This window comes from Amblyomma mixtum, chromosome 10, assembly GCF_055824585.1.
Source record: "Amblyomma mixtum isolate Tamu chromosome 10, ASM5582458v1, whole genome shotgun sequence".
Classification (NCBI taxonomy): domain Eukaryota; kingdom Metazoa; phylum Arthropoda; class Arachnida; order Ixodida; family Ixodidae; genus Amblyomma; species Amblyomma mixtum.
Genome location: NC_143021.1, coordinates 168,378,231 through 168,400,678, shown reverse-complemented (window position 1 = coordinate 168,400,678; position 22,448 = coordinate 168,378,231). Strand labels below are relative to the sequence as shown.

Genomic DNA, 22,448 nt, shown 5'->3' with positions numbered 1-22,448 from the left:
AGGATTTGGCCACCCTGGTGTAGTACTTGGCCACAGCCTTCTATGAACAAACCAATTAACCCTCGGCCCTCAGTCCCCAGCGGCTGCGGAGCAACTGACCAAGGCGGCGGTCAGATCTGTGACGCAGCGGAGGGTGCTAAGAATCTCTGGCTCCGGACAGGCCGCCATTGGAAACTGAACCTGGCAACGTTTAACACAAGAACCTTATCAAGTGAGGCTAGCTTAGCAGTGCTGTTGGAGGAATTAGCCGGTATTAAATGGGATGTCATAGGGCTTAGTGAGGTTAGGAGGACAGATGAGGCGTATACAGTACTAAAGGGCGGGCGTGTACTATGCTATCGGGGATTAGCAGATATGCGAGAACTAGGTGTGGGATTCCTCATAGATCAGGATATAGTTGGCAACATCGAGGAGTTTTACAGTATTAACGAGAGAGTGGCAGCTATCGTAATTAGGCTTAATAAGAGGTACAAGCTGAAGGTAGTGCAGGCCTATGTGCCTACATCAAGCCATGATGACCAGATAGTTGAAAGCTTCAATGAGGATGTGGAATCGGCAATGACCAAAATAAAATCACAGTACACTGTACTGATGGGCGACTTTAATGCAAAGGTAGGTAAAAAGCATGCTGGAGACAAGGCGGTAGGTGACTATGGCATAGGTTCTAGGAACAGTAGGGGAGAGTTATTAGTAGAGTTCGCAGATAGAAATAATTTACGGATTATGAATACCTTCTTCCGCAAACGAGCGAACAGGAAGTGGACGTGGAAGAGCCCCAATGGTGAGACTAAAAATGAAATAGAATTCACACTGTGCACTGTGCAGGGTGAGCACACTGTGTGCTCACCCTGGCATCGTAGAGGATGTGGAGGTCATCGGTAAGGTCCGTTGTAGCGACCACAGAATGGTAAGGTCTCGTGTTAGCTTATATTTGAAGAGGGAACGGAGGAAACTGGTAAAGAGAAAGGCTATTAACGAGTTAGCATTAAGAGGGAAGGTAGAGGAATTCAGAATGTCGCTGCAGAACAGATTTTCCGCTTTAACTGAAGAAGACAACCGTAGTGTTGAAACAATGAATGATAATCTCACAGCTATCGTTAAAGAGTGCGCCGCAGAAGTAGGTGGTAGGATGGTTCGACCGGATACCAGCAAGCTATCTCAGGAGACTAAAGATCTGATTAAGAAACGCCAAAGCATGAGGACGTCTAACTCCACAGACAGGATAGAACTAGCAGAGCTATCGAAGTTAATAAATAAGCGCATGGTAGCCGACATAAGAAAGTTTAACATGGAGAAAATCGAGCATGCTCTAAGGAACGGAGGTAGCCTAAGATCAGTGAGGAGAAAACTGGGCATAGGTAAAAACCAGATGTATGCGCTAAAAGACAAACAGGGCCATGTCATCAGCAATATGGATAAGATAGTTGAATTAGCCGAAGAGTTCTACACAGATCTATACACTAGCGAATGTAATCATCAAGTTACTGAGGGAGGCAGTCGAGCACAGCAGTGGGACATTCCGCCAGTAACGAAGGAGGAAGTAAAGAAAGCCTTAGGAGCAATGCAAAGAGGGAAAGCAGCTGGTGAGGATCAGGTAACAGCGGATTTGTTGAAGGACGGAGGAGAGATTGTGCTACAAAAACTAGCCACCCGGTATACGCAATGCCTTGTGACCTCGAGAGTACCAAAAGCTTGGAAGAACGCTAACATTATCTTGATTCATAAGAAAGGAGACGTCAAGACCTTGAAGAATTACAAACCGATCAGCTTATTGTCCGTTGCCTACAAGGTATTTACTAAGGTAATCGCCAATAGGATCAAGACAACCTTGGACTTTAGTCAACCAAATGATCAGGCAGGCTTTCGGAAAGGATACTCGACAATAGACCACATTCACACTATCAATCAGGTGATAGAGAAATGCGCAGAATATAACCAACCCCTATATATAGCCTTCATTGATTACGAGAAAGCATTTGACTCAGTGGAAACCTCAGCTGTCATGCAGGCATTTCGGAATTAGGGTGTGGAAGAGTGTTATGTGAAAATATTGGAAGATATTTATAACGATTGCACAGCTATTATAGTTCTCTATAAAGTCAGCAATAAAATTCCAATACGGAAGGGTGTCAGGCAGGGAGACACGATCTCGCCAATGCTCTTCACTGCCTGCTTACAGGAGGTATTCCGGGGAGTGGAATGGGAACAGTTGGGGATAAGAGATAAGAGTTAATGGAGAATACCTGAGTAATTTGCGATTCGCTGATGGCATTGCCTTGCTAAGCCACTCAGGACAAGAACTGCAAAGCATGATCAATCAGTTAGCCAGGCAGAGCAGAACGGTGGGGCTAAGAATTAACATGCAGAAAACCAAAGTAATGTTCAACAGCCTAGCAAGGGAATAGCAGTTCGCAATTGGTAGCGAGGTGCTGGAAGTAGTAAGAGAATATGTCTACTTAGGGCAGGTAGTGACCGCAGATCCGGATCATGAGAGGGAAACAACTAGAAGAATAAGAATGGGGTGGAGCGCATATGGCAGGTTCTCTCAGGTCATGAATGGTAGGTTACCAATATCCCTGAAGAGAAAAGTATACAACAGGTGCATCTTACCGGTACTCACCTATGGAGCAGAAACGTCGAGGCTAACAAAGAGGGTTCAGCTTAAGTTAAGGACAACGCAGCGAGCTATGGAAAGAAAAATGATAGGTGTAACGTTAAGAGATCGGAAGTGGGCGGAGTGGGTGAGAGAACAAACGCGCGTTAATGATATCCTAGTTGAAATCAAGAGGAAGTGGGCTTGGGCAGGGCATGTAATGCGAAGGCAAGATAACCGCTGGTCCTTAAGGGTAACGGAGTGGATTCCAAGAGAAGGCAAAAGCGTAGCAGGGCGTGGCAGAAAATTAGGTAGGCGGATGAGATTAAGAAATTTGCGGGAATATGGTGGCCGCGGCTGGCGAAGGACAGGGTTAATTGGAGAGACATGGGAGAGGCCTTTGCCCTGCAGTGGGTGTAGTCAGGCTGATGATGATGATGATGACTCCTATCTCAGAACCCAAACTAAATGCCGGTTCCTTTCCACTACCCGTCCTGGAATGTTGCGAACCTACCCAAAACGCTGGTGGAAAGCAATCAGCCCTGACACAAATAACACCATTTTAGTGTGTGATAGCACCGGCTGATCAGTAGGCGTATACGCCATGTCTCGAATTACGCATTCTTTTCCGTTCTTATTAGCGAGACAACTCCTGATGTTCCTGATCTCCCACCATTACCGCGTCCACAAAGGTACTTCAACGACCATAGTATCGTTAATATTACCAACTCGAAATGTTCATTCTCCTGCGGTATCGATGGAATCAATTCGAAAGCACTAAGCATGTTTTCCGTCTTATTCTTTCCCTCATTTTGCAGCAGCATTTCTCAGCCGCCAAAGCAGCGCGACACGCCCCGAAGTAGTAGATCACGAGAAAGCCGTCCCAACCGAAGTGTGAAGCGGCCTCTGGAGGCGTTGACCTGAATACGGATCACTGCGGGACCGCACGCCATCAGGGGAGTCCTCGGCGCCGTCGTCAACCACGGCTGCAATGGTCAATCATGGAACCGCCTTTCGCGCCCACCATCGCCGCGCGTTTTGCGTCGCCACGCCGTAGCTACGCAGCCGCGGTACGAGCAAAGAAGGCCTCCCAGCCCCCGTAAGGGAAGCCAAAGACAGCAACCTCTGGAGGTAAGGTTGCTCACGAGCGAAACGCCCAAGTTCCTCCAACGACCACGCCACATGAAGACGTCGCCCCTGACACGCTGGCGCCGAATAAAATGACAACCTGGAGCACGACGCGAACCACCTTCAAAACGAAGGCGCCACCCAAAAAAGCTTTGAAGGCAACCTCTGCCCACGATTCAACTACCGCACAAAGGCGTGGCCCGACGAAGAGCCAGGAAATCCGACTTCGAAGAGGTTATCGACGGCAAGAAAGTTACAGGTCTATGAAGAACACATCCCGAGCTAGTTTGTTTTCCATCACAACGAAAACAGCGCAAACATCGTGAAGGACGCAGAAAGGGGAGACGAGACACAGGCGCTGACTAAGAACTGAAATTTTATTGCTCTGGCACATCGGTAAATATACTCAAGGCATCAAAAACAACAAGAAGGGTGAGACATGAATCGTAGACAATCGCAGCAGGAAACGAGCAGGAAGTCATGACTGCTGAGCTGTCGAAAGGAAACGAAATTCCTCATCCAGAAGGGCCACGTATAGGGGGCTGACACAGCGGTCTTTTAGGCTCGCAATTTTTTTTTTTGCTTCAATTATCTTTTGCGTGATTTGGTCACTGCACTTGCTCAGCACGCTCGTGTCACTCCAGTGAGGAGTGCATTTACAATCGCGGCAATGAACGCCCAGATGGCCTGAGATTCGTGTGCTTACATTGTAGTTGTGCTCTGACAGTCTTTTGTTAAGGCATCTGCCGGTTTGGCCTATACGTAAGCATGACCAAAAGACAAGGGAATTGAGTGAACTACGCCTTGAGCACAGGAAACAAACCGATCGCGGTGATTCGTAGTGCAACCAACGTATCTGCGACTCATCTGATTTACACGCTTGCACAGCCTTCACAGACTATCTGGGGCTGAGAATACTACATCTATTCCTACTTTTTGCCCGATCCTTCTCAGGGAATGTGAAATCCCGTGTGCGTAAGGAATCGCGGCGATCTTCTTATCCCTGTCCCTTTGACGTGTTCTTTTTTTGTCAACATGGCCTCGGCCACCGATGATAAGAGCGTGAGAGGGTAACCAGTCTGCACGAGTCGGCGCGTCTGGTTTAAAAAAAAAATTGCTTAGCGAGGGCCTCGGTTCTGGCAGCCTTGACGCCATAGGAAGCATAAGAGGGTTCTCACACAGCTTCCACCCTCGCCGTTCGATGACTTCTACGTCACATCAGCGGTAAATCAGGACGTGCTACGTCCGCCGCTTGAGAACGTGGGTGGCGCTGATGAGCACTCTCAAGGTTAGGTTATTTGTAAACATAAATACCCCCGAAAGCAGAAGATTTTGACAGCCGTCGCCGTAGCTCAGCGGTAGAACACCGGACGCGTAATTCGGAGGTCGTGGGTTCGGATCCCACTGGTGGCATGTGGTTGTTTTTTCTTCTGCTTTTCTAATCAATTAGCTTTAAGCGATAACATATTCAGTAATTTTCTAAATCGAACAACAGCACAAAATAAATAAATAAAAATTAAAAAATCCCCTCTGCCCCTTGGTTTCTGTGGCTGTTGGCTTCTCTCATATCTTCAAGCTAATGATTGCATGCTTTTTGACTGCGTTATAGAAGCAAGAGTTAACAATAATTTCTCGATGCAAGCCTAGTCTGGAAAGCTTTAAGAGTAGAGTGGTGTGTTTTGTGCGCGCACGGGTGCCATGAAAACGACTTGACTCAGACTAGGGAACATCTTGAGAACAAACAGCGCTTACAGACAAAGGACCAGAACAAGAAGGACACACAACTGCGCTGACTAACAACTTTTATTTGGGAAGGGAGCCGATCCGCACCTTTTATACAGAACTGGAGGGAGTGAAGCGCATGCGCAAAGATCAGCAAAGTGGGAGCACGGAAAGTGCAAACACATAGACCAAGTATTCTTATCGTCACTGATAACCAATAACACAGTGACGATAAGAATACTTGGTCTATGTGTTGGCACTTTCCGTACTCCCCCTTTCCTGATCTTTGCGCATGCGCTTCACTCCCTCCAGTTCTGTATAAAAGGTGCGGATCGGCTCCCTTCCCAAATAAAAGTTGTTAGTCAGCGCAGTTGTGTGCCCTTCTTGTTCTGGTCCTTTGTCTGTAAGCGCTGTTTGTTCTCAAGATGTTCCCCAGGTCTTCACCTTCACCCACTTCTTTTAGACTGGATTCACAATTTTCTCACAGCTCGCTCTCAGTTCACCGTAATAGGCGGACTTCCTTCAAATTCTACTTCCGTCTCCTCCGGAGTACCACAGGGGTCTGTGTTGGGTCCGCTTCTCTTCTTAATATTTATTAACGACCTCCCACACAACATCTCATCCACCATCCGTCTTTTCGCAGATGACTGCCTTATCTACCGCCGTATAAATACTAAAGACGATCAAGCTGCCCTCCAAAACGATCTGAAGCTCATCGAAAATTGGTGCTCTTTGTGGATGATGGAACTGAACATTAGGAAGTGTAGTTTTATGCAAATTTCTCGGAAACGCTCCAATTTAACTTATTCTTACTCTTTATTTTCTGAGGACCTATTGCAAGTTGAATCTTATCGGTACCTTGGCATCACAATCAATAGCAAATTAACTTGGGTTGATCGCATTACAAAAATCACGGCCGACGCTTCACATACACTTGGTTTTATTAGAAGATCACTTCCCTCTTCCCCCGCTAACATACGTAAACTGGCTTATGAAACTTTTGTCCGCAGTAGGCTGGAGTATGCATCCGCGATCTGGAGTCCTCATCAGTCCTACCTAATTAACATGCTTGAAGCCGTCCAGAACCGTGCAGCCCGCTTCATATCATCAACATACGACTTTCATTCCAGCGTAAGTTCCATTAAATCATCACTTGACCTCACTTCCTTAGCTCTCAGACGAAAAGTTGCGCGCCTTTGCTTGTTCCATAAGTTATACCTCAATTTCCCCTATCTCCGTGGTTCCCTCATATCTCCTCCATTTCGTACATCGCGCCGCCTTTTTAATTCAAATAGCGTCCAACGACTTCATGGCTCCACCAATGCTTTCAACAAGTCCTTCTTTCCGACCGCAATTGAAGAATGGAACCTTCTGCCCGATTCACTAACAAATGTGCACGATGCGACAAGGTTTAAGGCGATGTTGTTAGATCACCTTTGTTGACATGTCTTTTTTTGTTTTCGATTTGTGTTTATATGTAATTCTTTTTCCTGTATTGAGTTTTGCTGCCCTAACCTCTCGCCGACGTGTGTGGTGCTTGTGGCCTAAAGACATTTTTTACCTGCACCGTTCTAACTATCGCGTTCTTTGCTTCTCTTATGTTCCTATATTGCATTGTTATATTTTTGTGGCCTTTGTTTTTCCACATCAACCTTGTATACGCTCCCCCCTTATGTAATACCCCGACAGGTGCCTTTAAGGGACAATAAATGATGATGATGATGAACCAACTCGCCCACCTTGCTCAGACTGGGGGACTGAAACGGGGACAAGGTGCAGGGACAATGTGAAAAAAGCCCGCACTCCAGCCTGTGTGTGCGCGTGCGTGTTTTTTTTTTTTGCATCAACTCCCTGTCTCATTTGTCTTATTTCCAGCTAGTCTGTGCCAATAGCCCAGATATCCTCTTGCGGGGGAAGCTGTAGAGCCACTGAGCTCAGGACTGCCACGTAGCCGCCGAAATATATGCGTTCCCGCCGGCCTGCAAGCTGTTCGCCGACACGGTCGCGCCGACGAATGCCCGCGCCGAGGAGCTAGCCAGGTACGCGTTACGTGAATTAAAGAGCGCCGGCAGTCTCGTCTCGATCCCCTTGGAGGATCCCTGCCGCGGGAAACCCTTAACGGCACTTTCACCAGCACCGCTTTTCGGGAAAAACGCTTTTTGTTTTGTTTGTGCGTGTGCGTGCCATCCACGCGTGTTCACCGTGTGGAAAACGGCGCCGCTTGTGGGCGACGCGCGGTAAACCGGGAACACGGATTGTGCCTGGTCAGTGGCGCGCTTTCCGAACGCTGGCCTTTAGGTTTCTTTTCTTTAAGTCAACGTGCGGCTTCGGCGGCGGCATGCCATAGTTCCTGAGCCGCGCGGAAAGGTATACACCTCAGCTACGCTCATTGCCCGAACTTGCAGCCTAACGGCGGCACCGAGGCGATTTTTCTTTTGGCCGTGTGCTTTTTTTCTCCTGGCTAGCGCCATTTCGAAGAACAGAGGGCAAATGACGGTTCTGTGTGTATGTGTGTGCGTGTGTGTGTGTGCGTGCGTGTGTGTGTGTGCGTGTGGGTGTGTGTGTGTGTGCGCGCGCGCGTGTGTGTGTGTGTGTGTGTGTGTGTGTGTGCGTGTGCGTGTGCGCGTGTGTGTGTGTGCGTGCGTATTCCTGCCTCGATTCGTCAGCGCGCAGTCCCACTTCCTGAGGAGATGTTGCGTTACGATTTCGTTGCGCTTTGCTTGTTGTATGCCTTATCTCAGTCACGTCGGTGTCGCTGGAAGTACTGTAGGCCCGCCTGAATACACGGCACAGGCGACTGTTACGTCCCGAGGGGGCCTGCTCAATCAGCGATAAGCTGAGAGGTTAAGAAGAGATGTTGGCGGGAATCTTGGGTTCTCGCCAGGAGCTTTTGACCGGGAGAGCTCTGGCGGCTCCACTCTTGTTGCTCTCCCTTTGTTCTATCCTGTCTTGACTGTATCATCTGTGCTTATCTCATATGTATAAAGTTTTTTTTTGTTTCTCCAACGAAAATCTTCGTCACCATCCTTCGCGCTAATGCCAATCAGAAGACCAGGCCGTAACGGCAACCAGACGGTCTGACCTCGCTATGCAACAGCAAGTGAGAAGGAAAGAAAGAAATTCTACCCCCAGCATCTTTTCCACCTCTGTCTGGATGGCATGGTGCTCAGGAACAGAGACACGATAGGGACTTCTGTGTATAGGGCTAGCTTCGCCCGTATTGATACAGTGGGTCAGGACAGTAGTTTGGCCGAGAGGACGACTTCCGAAATCTAAGACCTCACTGTAAGAAACTAAAGGGTCCAGAGGCATGGTCCGGTTGCTGCTGCGCGATCATTGCATAAGTACGGACCGGGTGGGAAGGGGATGAAGACAAGAGTGAGGCTCAGCTGTGAGAGCAGGAACCAGTTCTGCGAGTGCGATGCCACAGGGTAAAACTGAGGGAGTGAAGCTGGAGTTCAAAATCGGAAGGTAGGTGCGGTTGTCGGTGACGGTCTGGACGCGGCGTTGAACGATGACGTTACGCTGAAGGACAACGTCCTTGATGGGGTGAGTGATATAGTCACCATCAGGAACGGCGGGAAACGGGGACAGTGGAACAGACTGCAGTGTCACGCAGTAGTCGGGTAAATTCAGCGGCCCGTAAGCGGGGCGGCTTGCTATCGGCGCTTTCAGAGCAGAGCGGCAGGTCCAGACGAAGGAGGCCAGTAGAGCAAATCAATTAGCACCGCGCTGGTCGTTAACAAGTCGATGCCGAGGATCACATCGTGGGAGCGATGGTCGAAGATAGTGAACAGGACAATTGTAGTACGAACGCCAATGCGAACACGCGCACTGCACATTCCAACGACGGCAGCTGTGAATCCGTTGGCGACACGAACAGCTGCGGAAACGGCAGGTGTGACAGCCTTCTTCAGACGACGGCGAAAGGAGGAGCTCAGGACAGAAATTTGGGCGCCAGTGTCAATAAGAGCGGTCACCGTCCACGCAGATATCGAGAAGGTTGCGGCGAGGAGCGAGGGTCAGGAGAGGATTTTCGGGCCGGCTCGTCAATGCAGCGTCACCTCCGGGAGCTGCATTCGCTAGTTTTACGACTGAGAGCCAGGTAAGGGTGGAGTGGACGAGCGTTGACCCGAGGGGAAGTGTGAGCAGCTGGACCTGCACCGGGTCGCAGTGTCCAAGGCGTGTGGGAACTCAGCACGGGAAGACACCTGGCGTGGTCTGTAGTGAGCACGGCGGCCGTAATTAGAACTAGGTCCGTAGTCGGCACGACGATCATAATTAGAGCGAAGCTGACGCCTCGAAAACCAGCGGCTGCGGCAGTGGCGGAAAATGTGGCCGACACGCGAACAGGGGACGCAGGTTGGTCGGTCGTCCGAGGTGCGCCAATCCGCAGGATTCCGGTAACTCGGCTGTACGGTCGAAGTCGGTGAAGCAGCAGCAACCAGTGGAGCGGTGGTTGGTGAACAGGGCGACGCAGGGCCATAATTGAGGCTCACGTTCGCAAACTCCTGCGTCCTAGATCAGGGCAATCATAGCGTCGGTCAGCTGTGGGGCGATGGCGGCGGGAGTCACAGCCTCCAGTTCTCTGCGCACAATTAGAGTCAAACTGGCAGGATGGGACGGCTGTTGCAGTGTTGCCAAGCCTGCTCAGGAAGATGTCACCGCCGTGTTCGGAAGGCGGTCGAAACGGGGAGCAATGCGGCGGTGTTTTCCTTGCCCAAACTGCCGGCATACCTATAGGACGGAGTCGACTGCTCCACAACTGTTCCGCAGGAGAAGACTGAAAGCGTCGTCAGCGATCCCTTCAGGATGTGGCCCACCTTGTCGGTCTCTGTCATGGCGCTGTCTACATTACGGCAAAGAGCGAGGACGTCCTGGATGTACTCGGTGGACGCCTCAGCCCGAGAAGCAAGTTGTTTTTTAGCGCCCAGCTTGCGTCCAATTGGCTTGCCAAATAATTTCCGGAGCTTCTGTTTACAGGTGTCCCGAGAGGTGAGGTCTTCCTCATGCGTCTCAAACCAGACACGCGCCGTGCCCGCCAAGTAGAAAATAACGTTAGCATGCACGGGCGGCGCGTCCCAGCTTGTTGTGTTTACTGACACACTCATACATGGCGAGCCAATCCTCGACATCGACGTGATCGGTGCCACAAAAGGTGCCCGGGTCGCGAGGCTGCGCCACGACAGCGGTCGGCGCTGGAGGTGTGTCAGACGGCACAGCGGTGGCTCCAAGCTGTCCACCGCTGCGGAGGTCCAGGGCAGGTGTAATGCCCTGGTCGACCTCCGCCAAATATTACGCCCAGCAGCAGCAGCAGGTGCGACAGGCAGCAATCAGGAGGCGCACCAGAACCAAATTGTTGTTGTTCACCTCACAGAATGGCGCATACCCACACAGGGGGATCGGCCAAGAAGTGGGGTGCATAGAGAGTTCTTTAGTTGAATTTTTCATGGAAAAAATAAATAAATAAAAAGCAAATAAAGGCTGCTGGGAAAGAGAAAAGTCAAGTGGAAGTAAAAAGACCCAAAAGAAACGGGAGTGCATAACGCACGCAGGAGATGGTCTCCGTGAGATTTGTAGCCGATGGATTAAAAATAAATAAATAATAATAATAATAGGAAAACAGATAACGATAATTGAAAAAAAATGTTACCAAGGTAACCGATTACATACCATTAAAAAATATTGAATGGCGGTAAAAACACACCTGTGGCTGTATCCAAGAATGGTTGTGCCAAACGACAATCTGATCGGGCTGCTCAAACTAAGGTCAAGCTGTTGCAGTGGTTGCTCTAAAAACCGTCGCCACATCATGGAGAAGTATCGACAAAACAACAAGAAATGGTCTATTGACTCTTGTTGATTCACCACAGAATGCGCAGACGGGAGAAAGCATTGGCTGAAGCTGCGGTGTCCTCTTTGTCGTCCACTGCCTAGCGACAAAACAACGTCCTCTTCGCCTCTCGACTGTGCACCGTAACAGCATGACTTACTGTATAGAGCCCTGGGTGCTTGAGAATATTGCGTATCTACATATCACAGAAAACAGCCCTTCGTATACTGACGAATAGCCAAGTCGAAGATTGATCGGCTTCACTCCTGTACAGGATTTCAGGCCAGCACGTGTGGCTGTACACACACATTAAAATATAAAATGCCCCTACCATGACCTGATTTCGTCTATCCATCCCATCCGACCAGGAATATCTTCAACTGTGTTTTCAACCTTCCTGTTGTTAACAATGTTTATGGGAAAACAACCTCTGCCTCTGGCACCGCTGTAATTTGCAACCAAACTGCCTGCAAACTTAAAGATAGATCATTTTTCAATCGTTGAAATAAAAAGTTCTTCGGAAGCAAGAAATATTCGACGCCATCGTAAATCGGTGATTTTCGTGCATGTACACATTTTAAAGCTATTCTATTATTTCTTCTGCATTTCGCTTTTTTCATATATCCAAGGAGAGGGCTGAATGGTACGGCAAAACAGGGCTGACGAACGGGACGCAAGAAGAAGAGGCAGACATATGCGCTGATGTCTGTCTGTAATGTTGATGTCTGATGTTTTCCATATAAGGCTACTAAATAACTTTGCTGTACGTGAAAATGATGTATAATACTTAGTTTCCTCGCTATGATTTTCGTATTTCCCGTACGGACACAAGTATAGCCGAGAAGGCTAAGGGGCCAGGCGATTCGCGCGTACCTTTTTCTTACTTGTGTGAAATAAATTGATTGAATTGAATTAACCTTCATGAACTACTAGCGGGATGTTTATGTTTGGCCCGCAAGCCACGTTCCCTGAGTGGCGACCAGAACGGAGAGGAGGAACACGGACACACATACGCACCCGTCGCAGATCTTCTTGATGCGGGCTTTCAGCATGTCTCCTTGAAAGAACACCACGAACACGGTCTTGAGCATGGCGTCACCCTGCGCGGCGGTAAAACAGCGTGATCTTCAGCAGCAGCATCTCCCATATCCCTCGAATGAACTGTGTCCTGAGTGAGCTACGGTTATCCCATCACCGCAAACTTCCTAACCTCATTCTGCTGCCCCTTTGCTGCGCTTTCCACTCGGGAATCTATTCCCTCAGCCTTCCCACAACATGCGCTATGCTAGCATGTCGGCTAGAATGTCACTCACTCGCGTCTGCTTCCTCTCGCTGGCTCTCAAAGTTGCACCGTCCTGCTCGCTCCGACTGCTGCAATAGCTAGTGCGCGCACACGTTCCACAGAGCAGCCTACCGCGCTGCCCACGAGGCACCTGGACAGCGATGTCTCCTTTCGTTTCCACGAGGAGCCCGAAACAACGGAGGGACAACGCACAAGTGCAAACTTTCACCAAACGCTTTATTTGATGGTCACGTCGCTTCTAAAGAAACAAACCAGGTGCGAGAGGAAGAACAGATTACTACGCTCACCGTATAAGAGAAAGCCCCTTCTCGCCATGGGACAATCCGGTGATCGTTTACGCCCATGCTCTTTTCTGCTCATTTACTGTAATGTTCAGTAAGCGTAGTTTATTATTGCGAAAGCAATACTGCTTGCACTTTCAGCCCGTCGCGTAGCGAGGCCGGTAGCTACCAAGCGCGGCCTAACTCCTGCTCCTGCCACGCGCGGCGCGCCCAGCGGTCTGACGTCACAGCTTCAAGAGCGGGGCTCCAACTTACGCCGTCGCGTAGCGAGGCCGCAGCTACCAAGCGCGGCCTCGCAGATGGCGTGCCCTGTCAAACCAGCTGCTCGGCTCGCGTCTGCGACAGCTTTACTCGCAGTTGACAACAGTTTTTTCTTAATTTCAGGAAATGCAGGCAAGTACCGACGTTTAATTACGTCTCAAAGAACGTAGACCATAATATGCGACCCCGTGAGCGAAGTTCGCCCTCGATTAGGCCAGCTGTTAGCTCACGGGAATTTTTAAAAATCCCCCAGATAAAAACGGAACTCTTCGTATATGTCCTTTTGTTCCGCATCTTCATCTCCAATTGGACAACCAACGCGACCAACTCTATTCTGGCAGATGACATTTCTTGTATGCGGGGCGGGGCCCTTTTCAGGGTTTTACTTTCGACGTCCAAATGACCTGCTCTCACCGTGAACGCTGTCTGCTGAGCGCGGACCATGTCCTTCTGCATCCGCAAAAACGTAGCTCTTTTTGGGTGGCTTATTATGACAGCCACGACTGCAGATGACCGAACATTCTGACATCCGAGTGGAATGACCAAGCCCGTTTGTGTCCGCGCCGACAGCCATCAGTGGTGTCGCGTCGTCGAGAGAACGAGCGGGTTAGTGGGGCGCAATACGCTGGCAAAGCTACGTATCGCTCACAAGAGAAGAATCATCGCAAGACAGGCCCCGAAAACAAGATCGGCAGCTATGGCCACGAGGTTCGGCCGGTTTGTGAATTGCTAAGCCTTGGACCGAAGCTCGTCATCGAAGGTAACAAGTCAACAAGGTAACAGACTCGCACGAAGCAGCAGTGGACGGCACTGGACAACACGCTTAAACTGCGTCTACTATCATTCGCAGGCTGCACCTAGAAGCTCCGAAGTATTTCCAAGCCAAATGAAAAGTGCGCCGGCCTGATCATCTCCCAGGGATTCTGCGCATCGAGTGGTCTGCGCAGGCTAGGCCCCCAGGCGCAGAATTTAAAAGGCGCACGTTCAGCGATCCGCTGGCACGCAGCAGCAGTGGACGCCATTGGACAACACTCAAGAGAACTCCTTGCTGGGCTAGTTGGTAATTCATTGTAAAGTAAAGGCGCCAAAAACCACACATACACACACAATACAAGAGAACGGGACAGAGCGACACTCACAACTAGTTTATTTTGCAGAACGCAGATACATATATGCACGTAGCTAGCGCCTGCGCAAGGAGCAAAATTACTCATCAATGTGATAACGAACGCTCAAAAAACTTTTTTTCTGCCTGACACAGATATACAGAAGTCTCGCTGACACACGAACTGCCTTTCTTACTGATATAGAACGCTTCAATCAGTTCTCTGGCTTTGATATTGTTGCTTCTGGCAACGATCCGCACGGATGAGAAGCATGGCTAACAAGAGCGTGAAGGGCAGGATCTCCTCTCCCTCTTGAAGAGGTGAGACCTGTGGCGGTGCCGTACATGCACAAGTTGGCCGACAACCTGAAGAAGGTTGCGAGCAGGCGTAGTGTCCCGCTCGTGTTTTAAGCCCTCCTGAAGCTCGGAAGCGTTTGCCCTCGAATCGACAAAAGAAAAGAAAAAGAACAAGAAAGAGGCTGTGGTACTAAGCATGGGCGACCTTTCATGAAATCTGCCGAAGGGGCAGTTTATGAAATTTCCCTCTCATGCGGTCGATCATATATAGGACAAACAGGGCGCTGCGTTAATGAGCGAATCAAAGAACATGAACGAAACGTCGAACAAAATAAAGAGGGCCCAAATTTGCCGAAACATATCAGATCCCATCAGAGGGTTTTGCTCATATCAGAGGGTTTTGCTCTGTGATGGATTGCACGGCATCTCAGAACCCGGTACCTGATGACAGTTTAATTTGCGTTTCATGTGATTACCATCTCGGCAAATGTTCCGGCGAGGCATCTTAAAAGCAAAGGAGAAGTACTCATGTCTGCCTGGAATTGCCCAGCCTGTGAGACTTAGTTAAATGAAAAGTTGGCTTTATTGCTTCCTCTTGTGACTAAGGTGGACGCCCTTGCACAGCTAGTTGATAGAGTCGCTGACTCTGAGGAAGCAATACAAATGACGTCCGACAAGTACGATACCATCCCAAGTATGCATGAGAAGCAGGGCTCCGACGTTGCGGTTTTGCAGGAGATGCTGTTGAGCAGAGAAATGCACCAGAACAACAGCCCAGTGATCGGAGGCAGTATAACCGAAGGCAGAATAGGGAGGTTCAAGGCTTCAAGGTGGAGCCGAATGAAAACCTGCTTGACAAGATGAACGGCCTGGCTAGCAAGCTCGAGCTTCCGCAGTTGGCGCTCTGCATCGTCTTCCGCGACAAAAAGGGAAAGAATCTAGGGTGCTTGTCCCATTTGTTTCAACACATCTGAAAGAGACGTGGATGAAGTGTCGTTGACGCCTGCAAACTGACACCCCAGAGATGAGCTTCCTTGATAACTTCAGAATCATTAATAAGCGGCTACTGTGGCTGTCACGTGAAAAAGGTAAAGAAGAAGGCTGCGAGTTCGTGTGGAAGAAAAACGGGCACGTCCTTGTGCGAGTGAAGAAAATAGCAGATGGACCCCGGATCGCGGAAAGACAGAGGAGCATGCCGGCTTACGACCAGGTTCGCGCATCGGAGCCGCCTCAAGGTCATGAGCCCGGCCGGGCCGAAGCCTCTCGTTTCAGTGCGCCCCGCTTTCCTTCCTTCCAGTCACTATTGAAAGTAAACCTCTAGACTCAAAGCAGAACCCGTCGAGTGAGCGGCATTCTTTGGAGGCTCCTGCGTGCGCGGCCCCCGCCGCCCGAACGACTCTACGCGCAGTATGAGAACACTAGCGCGGCCTAGTCGTTTTAAATTTGTGGCGTTAACTGTATTGTGAGACAGTGACCCAAGTTTGAAAGAAACAATTAATAATGATCAACATTTTGGTGCCGAAACCCGGGACACTTAGTCAACTGCCATCGAAGACGCTATGGAACGACTCCAAAAGAAGAAAGCCGCACTACGTCAAGCCATCGACAAGATCATCGCAGCACCCACCGCCCTCCTACAAGAACCTGCAGAACAAAGTGGTGAGCTTGAAGAACAATTTGACCTCCTTATCGAGCAAGCAGAAGCGCTAAAATCGGTTAACGACAACAAAGAGAAGAAAATTGACCTACAGGAACTCGACGCAGAATTAGCCGCCGTATCTGCTTACAGCGAGAAGATTAGCATCACGAAAACTCGAATAAAAAGAGCCCTACGAAACCAAACTTCTTGCGAAGACCGGTCAGAACTCCATCGGTAACGTGGGACACTTCCGAGCCTAGTTATCAGCCTTCAGTTCACGCCAGCGTTACCACGAGCCAGCTTCCATCGGCAACAACCAAACTTCCGAAGTTGGAAATCGCCAAGTTTAATGGAGACCTGAGATCATGGCAGGAATTTTGGAATCAATTCGACTCAACAATCCGCAAAAATGGCTCTCTTTCATCAATCGATGAATTTCAGTACCTGACAAGTTATCTAACAGGGAAGGCGGCAGCGGCTATCGAAGGGTTATCCATAAGCAATGACAATTACGGAGTTGCCATCAGGACCCTCACGGAATAATTTGGTAGAGAAGACATGTCTTGCTTGCTCGATGTTCGCCCCATAAACAGCCTCCATGACACAGAAAGGCTCAGGACCCTCTAGGATGCGGTGCAGTCGGAAGTCCGAAGCCTTGAGGCACTGGGCGTGACAACGAGCACGTACGGCGTGTTACTGCTGACTGTCCTTCGCAAGAGCATCCCAGATCAACTTAGCCTCGAATACTACCGAAGGAATTCAATTCAAGTTTATTTGCATCTATACAAACACAGATGACGGGAGTGCAGACAAAAAGCCAAACGAATTTGGCTTGACGGAGTCAGTGCCCCCTACAAAAATGGCACTATGCACATTAAAGAGAACACGAAGATACAATAATGGATAAATGATAAAAAGCATTAATGAATATTCTATAACAGAAATACATAGGGGTAAAAAAAATCAACGATAGAATGCTGCAAGGAATTGAATCACAGAAATCGTATAGTATAAAATGATGCAAATAAAACAGCTTGAAATTCACAAGTATAAATAATAAGTTACTAACAAGCAAAGAAAATTGGTCAGGCATTCATGGCGCCAGTGTATACAACAGCAAAACAAACAATACAAAAAAGGAATCCACAATGAGCCCTTTAAAAGGATAGATAGGTTGTTAAGGAGTTTGTAATGAGTTTAACAAAGATGGCAGTGCGTGGCGTAATATTTGTGGACCGTAGTTAGTGCGCGCTTTAGGAACGCACCATTTTTCTCTATGACGTGTGTTGTAAATGCTAGAACTCATTGTCAAAAGAGATAAATGCTCGAAAAATCTGATGTTCTGCTTTTTTTTTGCAGTACTGACACACTTGAGTAAAGTACTACGATATATGCAGGTGACCGGTTGTAAGTTAATGGCGCTGAAAAGAGGCTGCGTATGAGAGTCGTATGAGGAATTAGCGATTCCACGCACTGCTTTCTTCTGCAATAGATAAAGGTTTGTGATGTAAGATATTGTGGTGTTTCCACAGTCTAAATGGCAGTAATTCAAATGGGACGGGAAGAGAGAGTTGTAAAACAGCTTCTTCACGCTCAAGGGAAGAAAAAACCGAAGTTTCGTTAGTATTCCCACAACACGAGCGATTTTGTTAGCAGCTGAGTCTGTACAAAAATTCCAAAGTAAGTTCTCTTGAAATACGACCCCGAGGCACTTAATGGGTGGCACAATGTTGATAACCGAGGAACCCATTTGGCTGCAGGCTGAAGGCTGCCACTTCAACCGTTCCCCAAGACGAGCTCCAAGATTTCCTCAATTTCTTAAGAACGGAAGTAAAGAGCTGAGAACGAGCATAGTGCAGCAGCCGATAGTCACTGAACAGGGATGTTGAACCGAGGGAGCCAAGCATCCACCATCTGCAGCCGTCTTCGCTTCAAAGGGCAGCGAGTCACAGTGCTCAATTTGTGGGGCAGAAGACCACGTTACAGCAGACTGCGTGGCCTCCGTTTCGCCAGAAGCCAAGAAAGAGATCCTGGCCACAGAAAGACGGCGCTTCAAATGCGCGAAAATGAATCACCGAGCAGCCGATGGCCGAACAGTAAAGTGGCTCAAGTGCGCGAAATGTTCCGCCCGGCACGCTACTGGCGTCTGCGATCTCAGCAAGTCGTCACCACCCCTTTCAAGAAACGGTGCTGCACCTCTCGAGGTTGTCGTGCAGTCATCGTTACAGGTGGCAGAGACTGGCTGCGCGCCCCGCGTTCTCCTACAGGCAGCACAAGCCTGGGCGGAATCGAAACAGAAGCGCGCCTTGGTGAAGATTCTGCTCGACGGTGGCAGCCAGAGAACATTCGTAAAGCGAGAAGTATGCCGGCGTCTCAAACTTCAAGTGGTGGGAGAAGAACGTCTCGCCATTCACACCTTTGGGACGACTGCGCCAAACGTCACAACATGCAACAGAGTCGAGTTGTGTCTACGAAGCCGGCACGACGACCACGTAATAAAAATCGAGGTCCTCGAGATTTCTGGGGACTTCCTGCCACCACCTGACGCCTCCGCTACCAGCCTGGCTGCAGACCAAGGGCTCCAACTCGCTGACCTGGTCCCGGACGACTATCGACATAACACCGGAGTCTCTCTCCTGATTGGCGCTGACCATTACTGCGGCGTCGCCAATGGAAGTATCAAGCTGGTCAACGACAAGCTTGTCGCCGTGGAGACCATCTTTGGGTGGACGCTGCAGTGTAGAGTGGCAAGAAACACAGCGACGACCTGTTTGACAACCACCGGAGTCATGCGCGTGTTGGTGACCACTAAGCAAGAAAACGACGACCTCTCCAGGCAGCTGAAGTCATTTTGGGAATGGAACACCTTGGAATCGTTGACACAGAAACCACAAAGAAGGGAGACGAAGTTCTTCGAAGCTTGCATAGTGCAGGAGATTCAGTCTCTGACTGATCCTGCAGTTCGGGAGCATTACCTTGGAAGGACTAACCCCGCAGATCTTTTAACAAGGGGTATTATGCCTTCCCCTCTGATTGAGAGTGAAGCGTGGTGGAATGGGCCTAATTGGCTGAAGACAACCACCGAGCACCCTGCGGTTATCCCGAACATTGATAGCAACTCTTGCGCCGAGGAGGAAAGGGTCGTGCCGGGGCTCGATGCAGTGACCTGCAGTGCACCGGAGCCCCTGTTGGATATTGAGAACAGCAGCTCCTTAGCCAGAGTACTTCGCGTAAGAGCGTGGGTTCAGCGCTTCCTGCATAACTCTCGGAACCATTTCCAGAAAAGAGAGGGAGAGCTAACAGCAACAGAGCTGGCACAGGCCGAGAAGTATTGGCTTCGAACATCACAAACCACAAGCTTCTCGGAAGAAATAAGCGCCCTCAGGTCGTCAGCTACACTGGACAAGAAATCGCCAATCCTAACTCTCAACCCTTTCCTCGACGCTGATGGCATACTGAGAGTTGGCGGCAGACTTCAGCATAGCGCCGAATAGGAGGACACAAAATACCCCGCTATTCTCTCTTCAGCCCACCGGTTCGCACAGTTGCTCATAACTCGAGAGCACAAGCGGTTGCTACATGCGGGAGTGCGAGACATGCTATGCCATCTTCGTGAGCGCTACTGGGTACTTAGAGCGAGGCAAGGTGTAAAATCCATAATCCGGCGCTGCCTACAGCGTCAGAAGCAAAGTTTCCGCCCAGCTGCAGAGCCCGTGGCCCCGCTTCCATCAGAACGTGTCACAAAGGCGGTCAGCCTTTGTGCGAAATGGGTCACATTTCAGATCACAGGGGTCGATTTTGCGGCCCCACTATTTAACAATGACAAAGGGAAGGCACGCAAATGTTACGTAGCTCTGTTTGCCTGTGCAGTAACCAGAGCAATCCATCTCGAACTTGTCGGTGATCTGACACCCAACTCATTTCTCATGGCACTCAGCAGATTTGTCTCCCGCCGAGGAATGATCAAAGTCATGTATTCGGATAACGCTCTAACCTTTAAACGAACGTCTAAGGACCTCGCAAAGATGTTTCAAGCGGCGCGGGGAGCAGAAGTCCAGGCATACATCGGAGAAACGGGAATATCGTGGAAATTCATTGCAGAGAGAGCGGCGTAGTGGGGCGGCTTTCGGGAAAGGATGTTGCGCACCGTGAACACTTCTTCATCATCGTCATTTATTGAACCCTTAAAGATCCCGTCTGGGACATTAGATAAGGGGGGGGGGGGGGGAGACAGTGGTGTGAAACGGTCATACAAAGGCATGTAAGCATAAAAAAGCGTAACAAAAAATAACAAGAATAACAAGTTTGACGTGCAATTAGCGTCAGGTAATTCAAATAGTACAGAATATATAAGGCAAAGCAGTTGTATATAAAATAAAACATTAAAATGTACGGAAATTAAATAAGTGGGAAAACACTTGTGGGGTGGAGGGGGGGGGGGGGGGGTCGCAATGGCACAAGCAGTTCAAATTGCAGGCAGAGCATCGCGAGGGAAGTAGCTATAGTTGGTTCAAGTGGTCTGTTATTAGCTGCCTAAATCTGGCGGGATTAGTTTCGATGACAAAGGTTTCAGGAAGATTGTTCCATTCTTCTATGGCGATGGGAAGGAAAGATTTGTTGAAAGCATTGGATGAGCCGTGCAACCGCTGAATGCTGAGGGAGTTGAATAATCGGCGAGATGAGCGTAAGGGAGCAGATAACAAAGTTGGGCGTAGTGCAGGGAAGTTAAAGTATAGTTTGTGTAAAAGACAAAGAATTGATACTTTTCTGCGGAGTGCTAATGGTTCAAGGCCGAGAGACGATTTTAGGTTGGTAACGCTGTGTCGAGACGAATATTGCGACGTTATGAAGCGCGCTGCCCGATTCTGGATAGCTTCGAGCAGTTATATTAAGTAAGCCTGGTGAGGGTTCCATATTGCTGAGGCATATTCCATTTTTTTATTTTGAAACGAAATCAAGCGCACAACAACACGCACACAAGAGAGGAAAGACACAGGACAGGCGCTAACTTCATCTGATTTATTTGCAGGTAAGAGAGCAGATTATATACATAACTGGAGACATGCGCAGTAAAGAAACACATCGTCGGGTTCACAATGCGTGCTCAAGATACCTGTACTCTGCGTGCAAAAGATTAACAGACGTGTCACTCACACAGTCATGCCCCCTCTTCCTGATGTGAAAGGCTTCTAATAGTTCACGTGCCGTCTTATCACCGCCTCTGCCAAGTATCTTTATCTCTTTCAGCCGAGGCTCGCACGCTCTGCAGTTCGCACAATGCTCTGCCAAATGTGTCCCTCCGCCCCTTAACGCCCGCAAATGTTCCCCCGCCCGGTCATTGACACACCGCCCGGTCTGGCCTATGTAAGCCTTCCCGCAGGTCAACGGTATCTCGTAAACGACACCGGTACAGCAGTCGATATACTTTTTTGAGTGCTTCTTCCTGCAGCCACTCTTCTTTTCCGCGCACGAAATGCGTGAGCAAAGTTGGGAAAGTTTCTTCGGTGCGGAGAACACCACAGGAACGCCGTGTCGGCCTGCCACTTTCTTCACATGATGGGCAACCTTGTGAATATACGGTACCACTACCGGTTTAACCGAGTGCCTTTCCAGTGTTTTCGCTTTGCCGAACATGACCTGCTTGGTTTTCCGGAGTAGGGCCTCGGCCACAGGAACAATGACCGCGCAGGGGAACCCGGCCGTAAGTAGCCGGTGTACTTGCTTATTAAAGCTACACTGCATAGCATGCGGGCACGACTTCGAGAGAGCAGACCCAAGGCATTGGCTGGCTATAGACCTCTTGACAGTTTTCGAGTGAGCGGAATCAAAAGGTAAAAGCTCTTTCTGTCCCGCGGAGCGTACTCCCAACATACATGATCAACCCCTAAAGTAAAATTGGCGTCTAAAAACTGCAACGATCCTTGTAAAGGGAGTTCGTGCGTAAACCTCAATCCCCTCCCGTTCTGCTGAAAGCTTTCCAAGACGCTGCCAACCGCTTCGGTGTAAGAAATGTTATCTAGTTTCTTTAAAACAATAAGAAAATCGTCCACGTATCTAAAAACTTTCAGCACTCCCTTCCCATTAAAGCTTTGCTCAAGGGCGCGGTCAATAAAAGCTAAAAACAGGTTACAAAGCACGGGGGCTACGCAGGACCCAATACAGATCCCTTGTCTCTGACGATAAAATTTATTCTCAAAAGAGATAAAAGTAACACCCAAATAAAACTCAAGAACGCGCATAAAATTGTCCACAGAAAGCCCACATGAGTTCTGAAAATCCACATCTC

The 22,448-nt window shown here is 49.2% G+C and overlaps 1 protein-coding gene across 6 annotated transcripts in view; it reads right to left on the bottom strand.

Moving 5' to 3' along the window:
- LOC149327683 (V-type proton ATPase 116 kDa subunit a 1-like) overlaps positions 1 to 22,448 on the bottom strand; it is a 633,463-nt gene that overhangs the window by 333,737 nt on the left and 277,278 nt on the right. For 5 of the 6 annotated variants that reach the window (XM_089562560.1, XM_089562561.1, XM_089562559.1 and 2 more), the window contains exon 7: positions 12,294 to 12,376. The exons of the other annotated variant lie outside the window; for it this stretch is intronic. In XM_089562560.1, the coding sequence (XP_089418686.1) occupies positions 12,294 to 12,376 (83 nt within the window). The remainder of the gene's footprint in view (positions 1 to 12,293; positions 12,377 to 22,448) is intronic. 6 annotated transcript variants of the gene reach the window in all.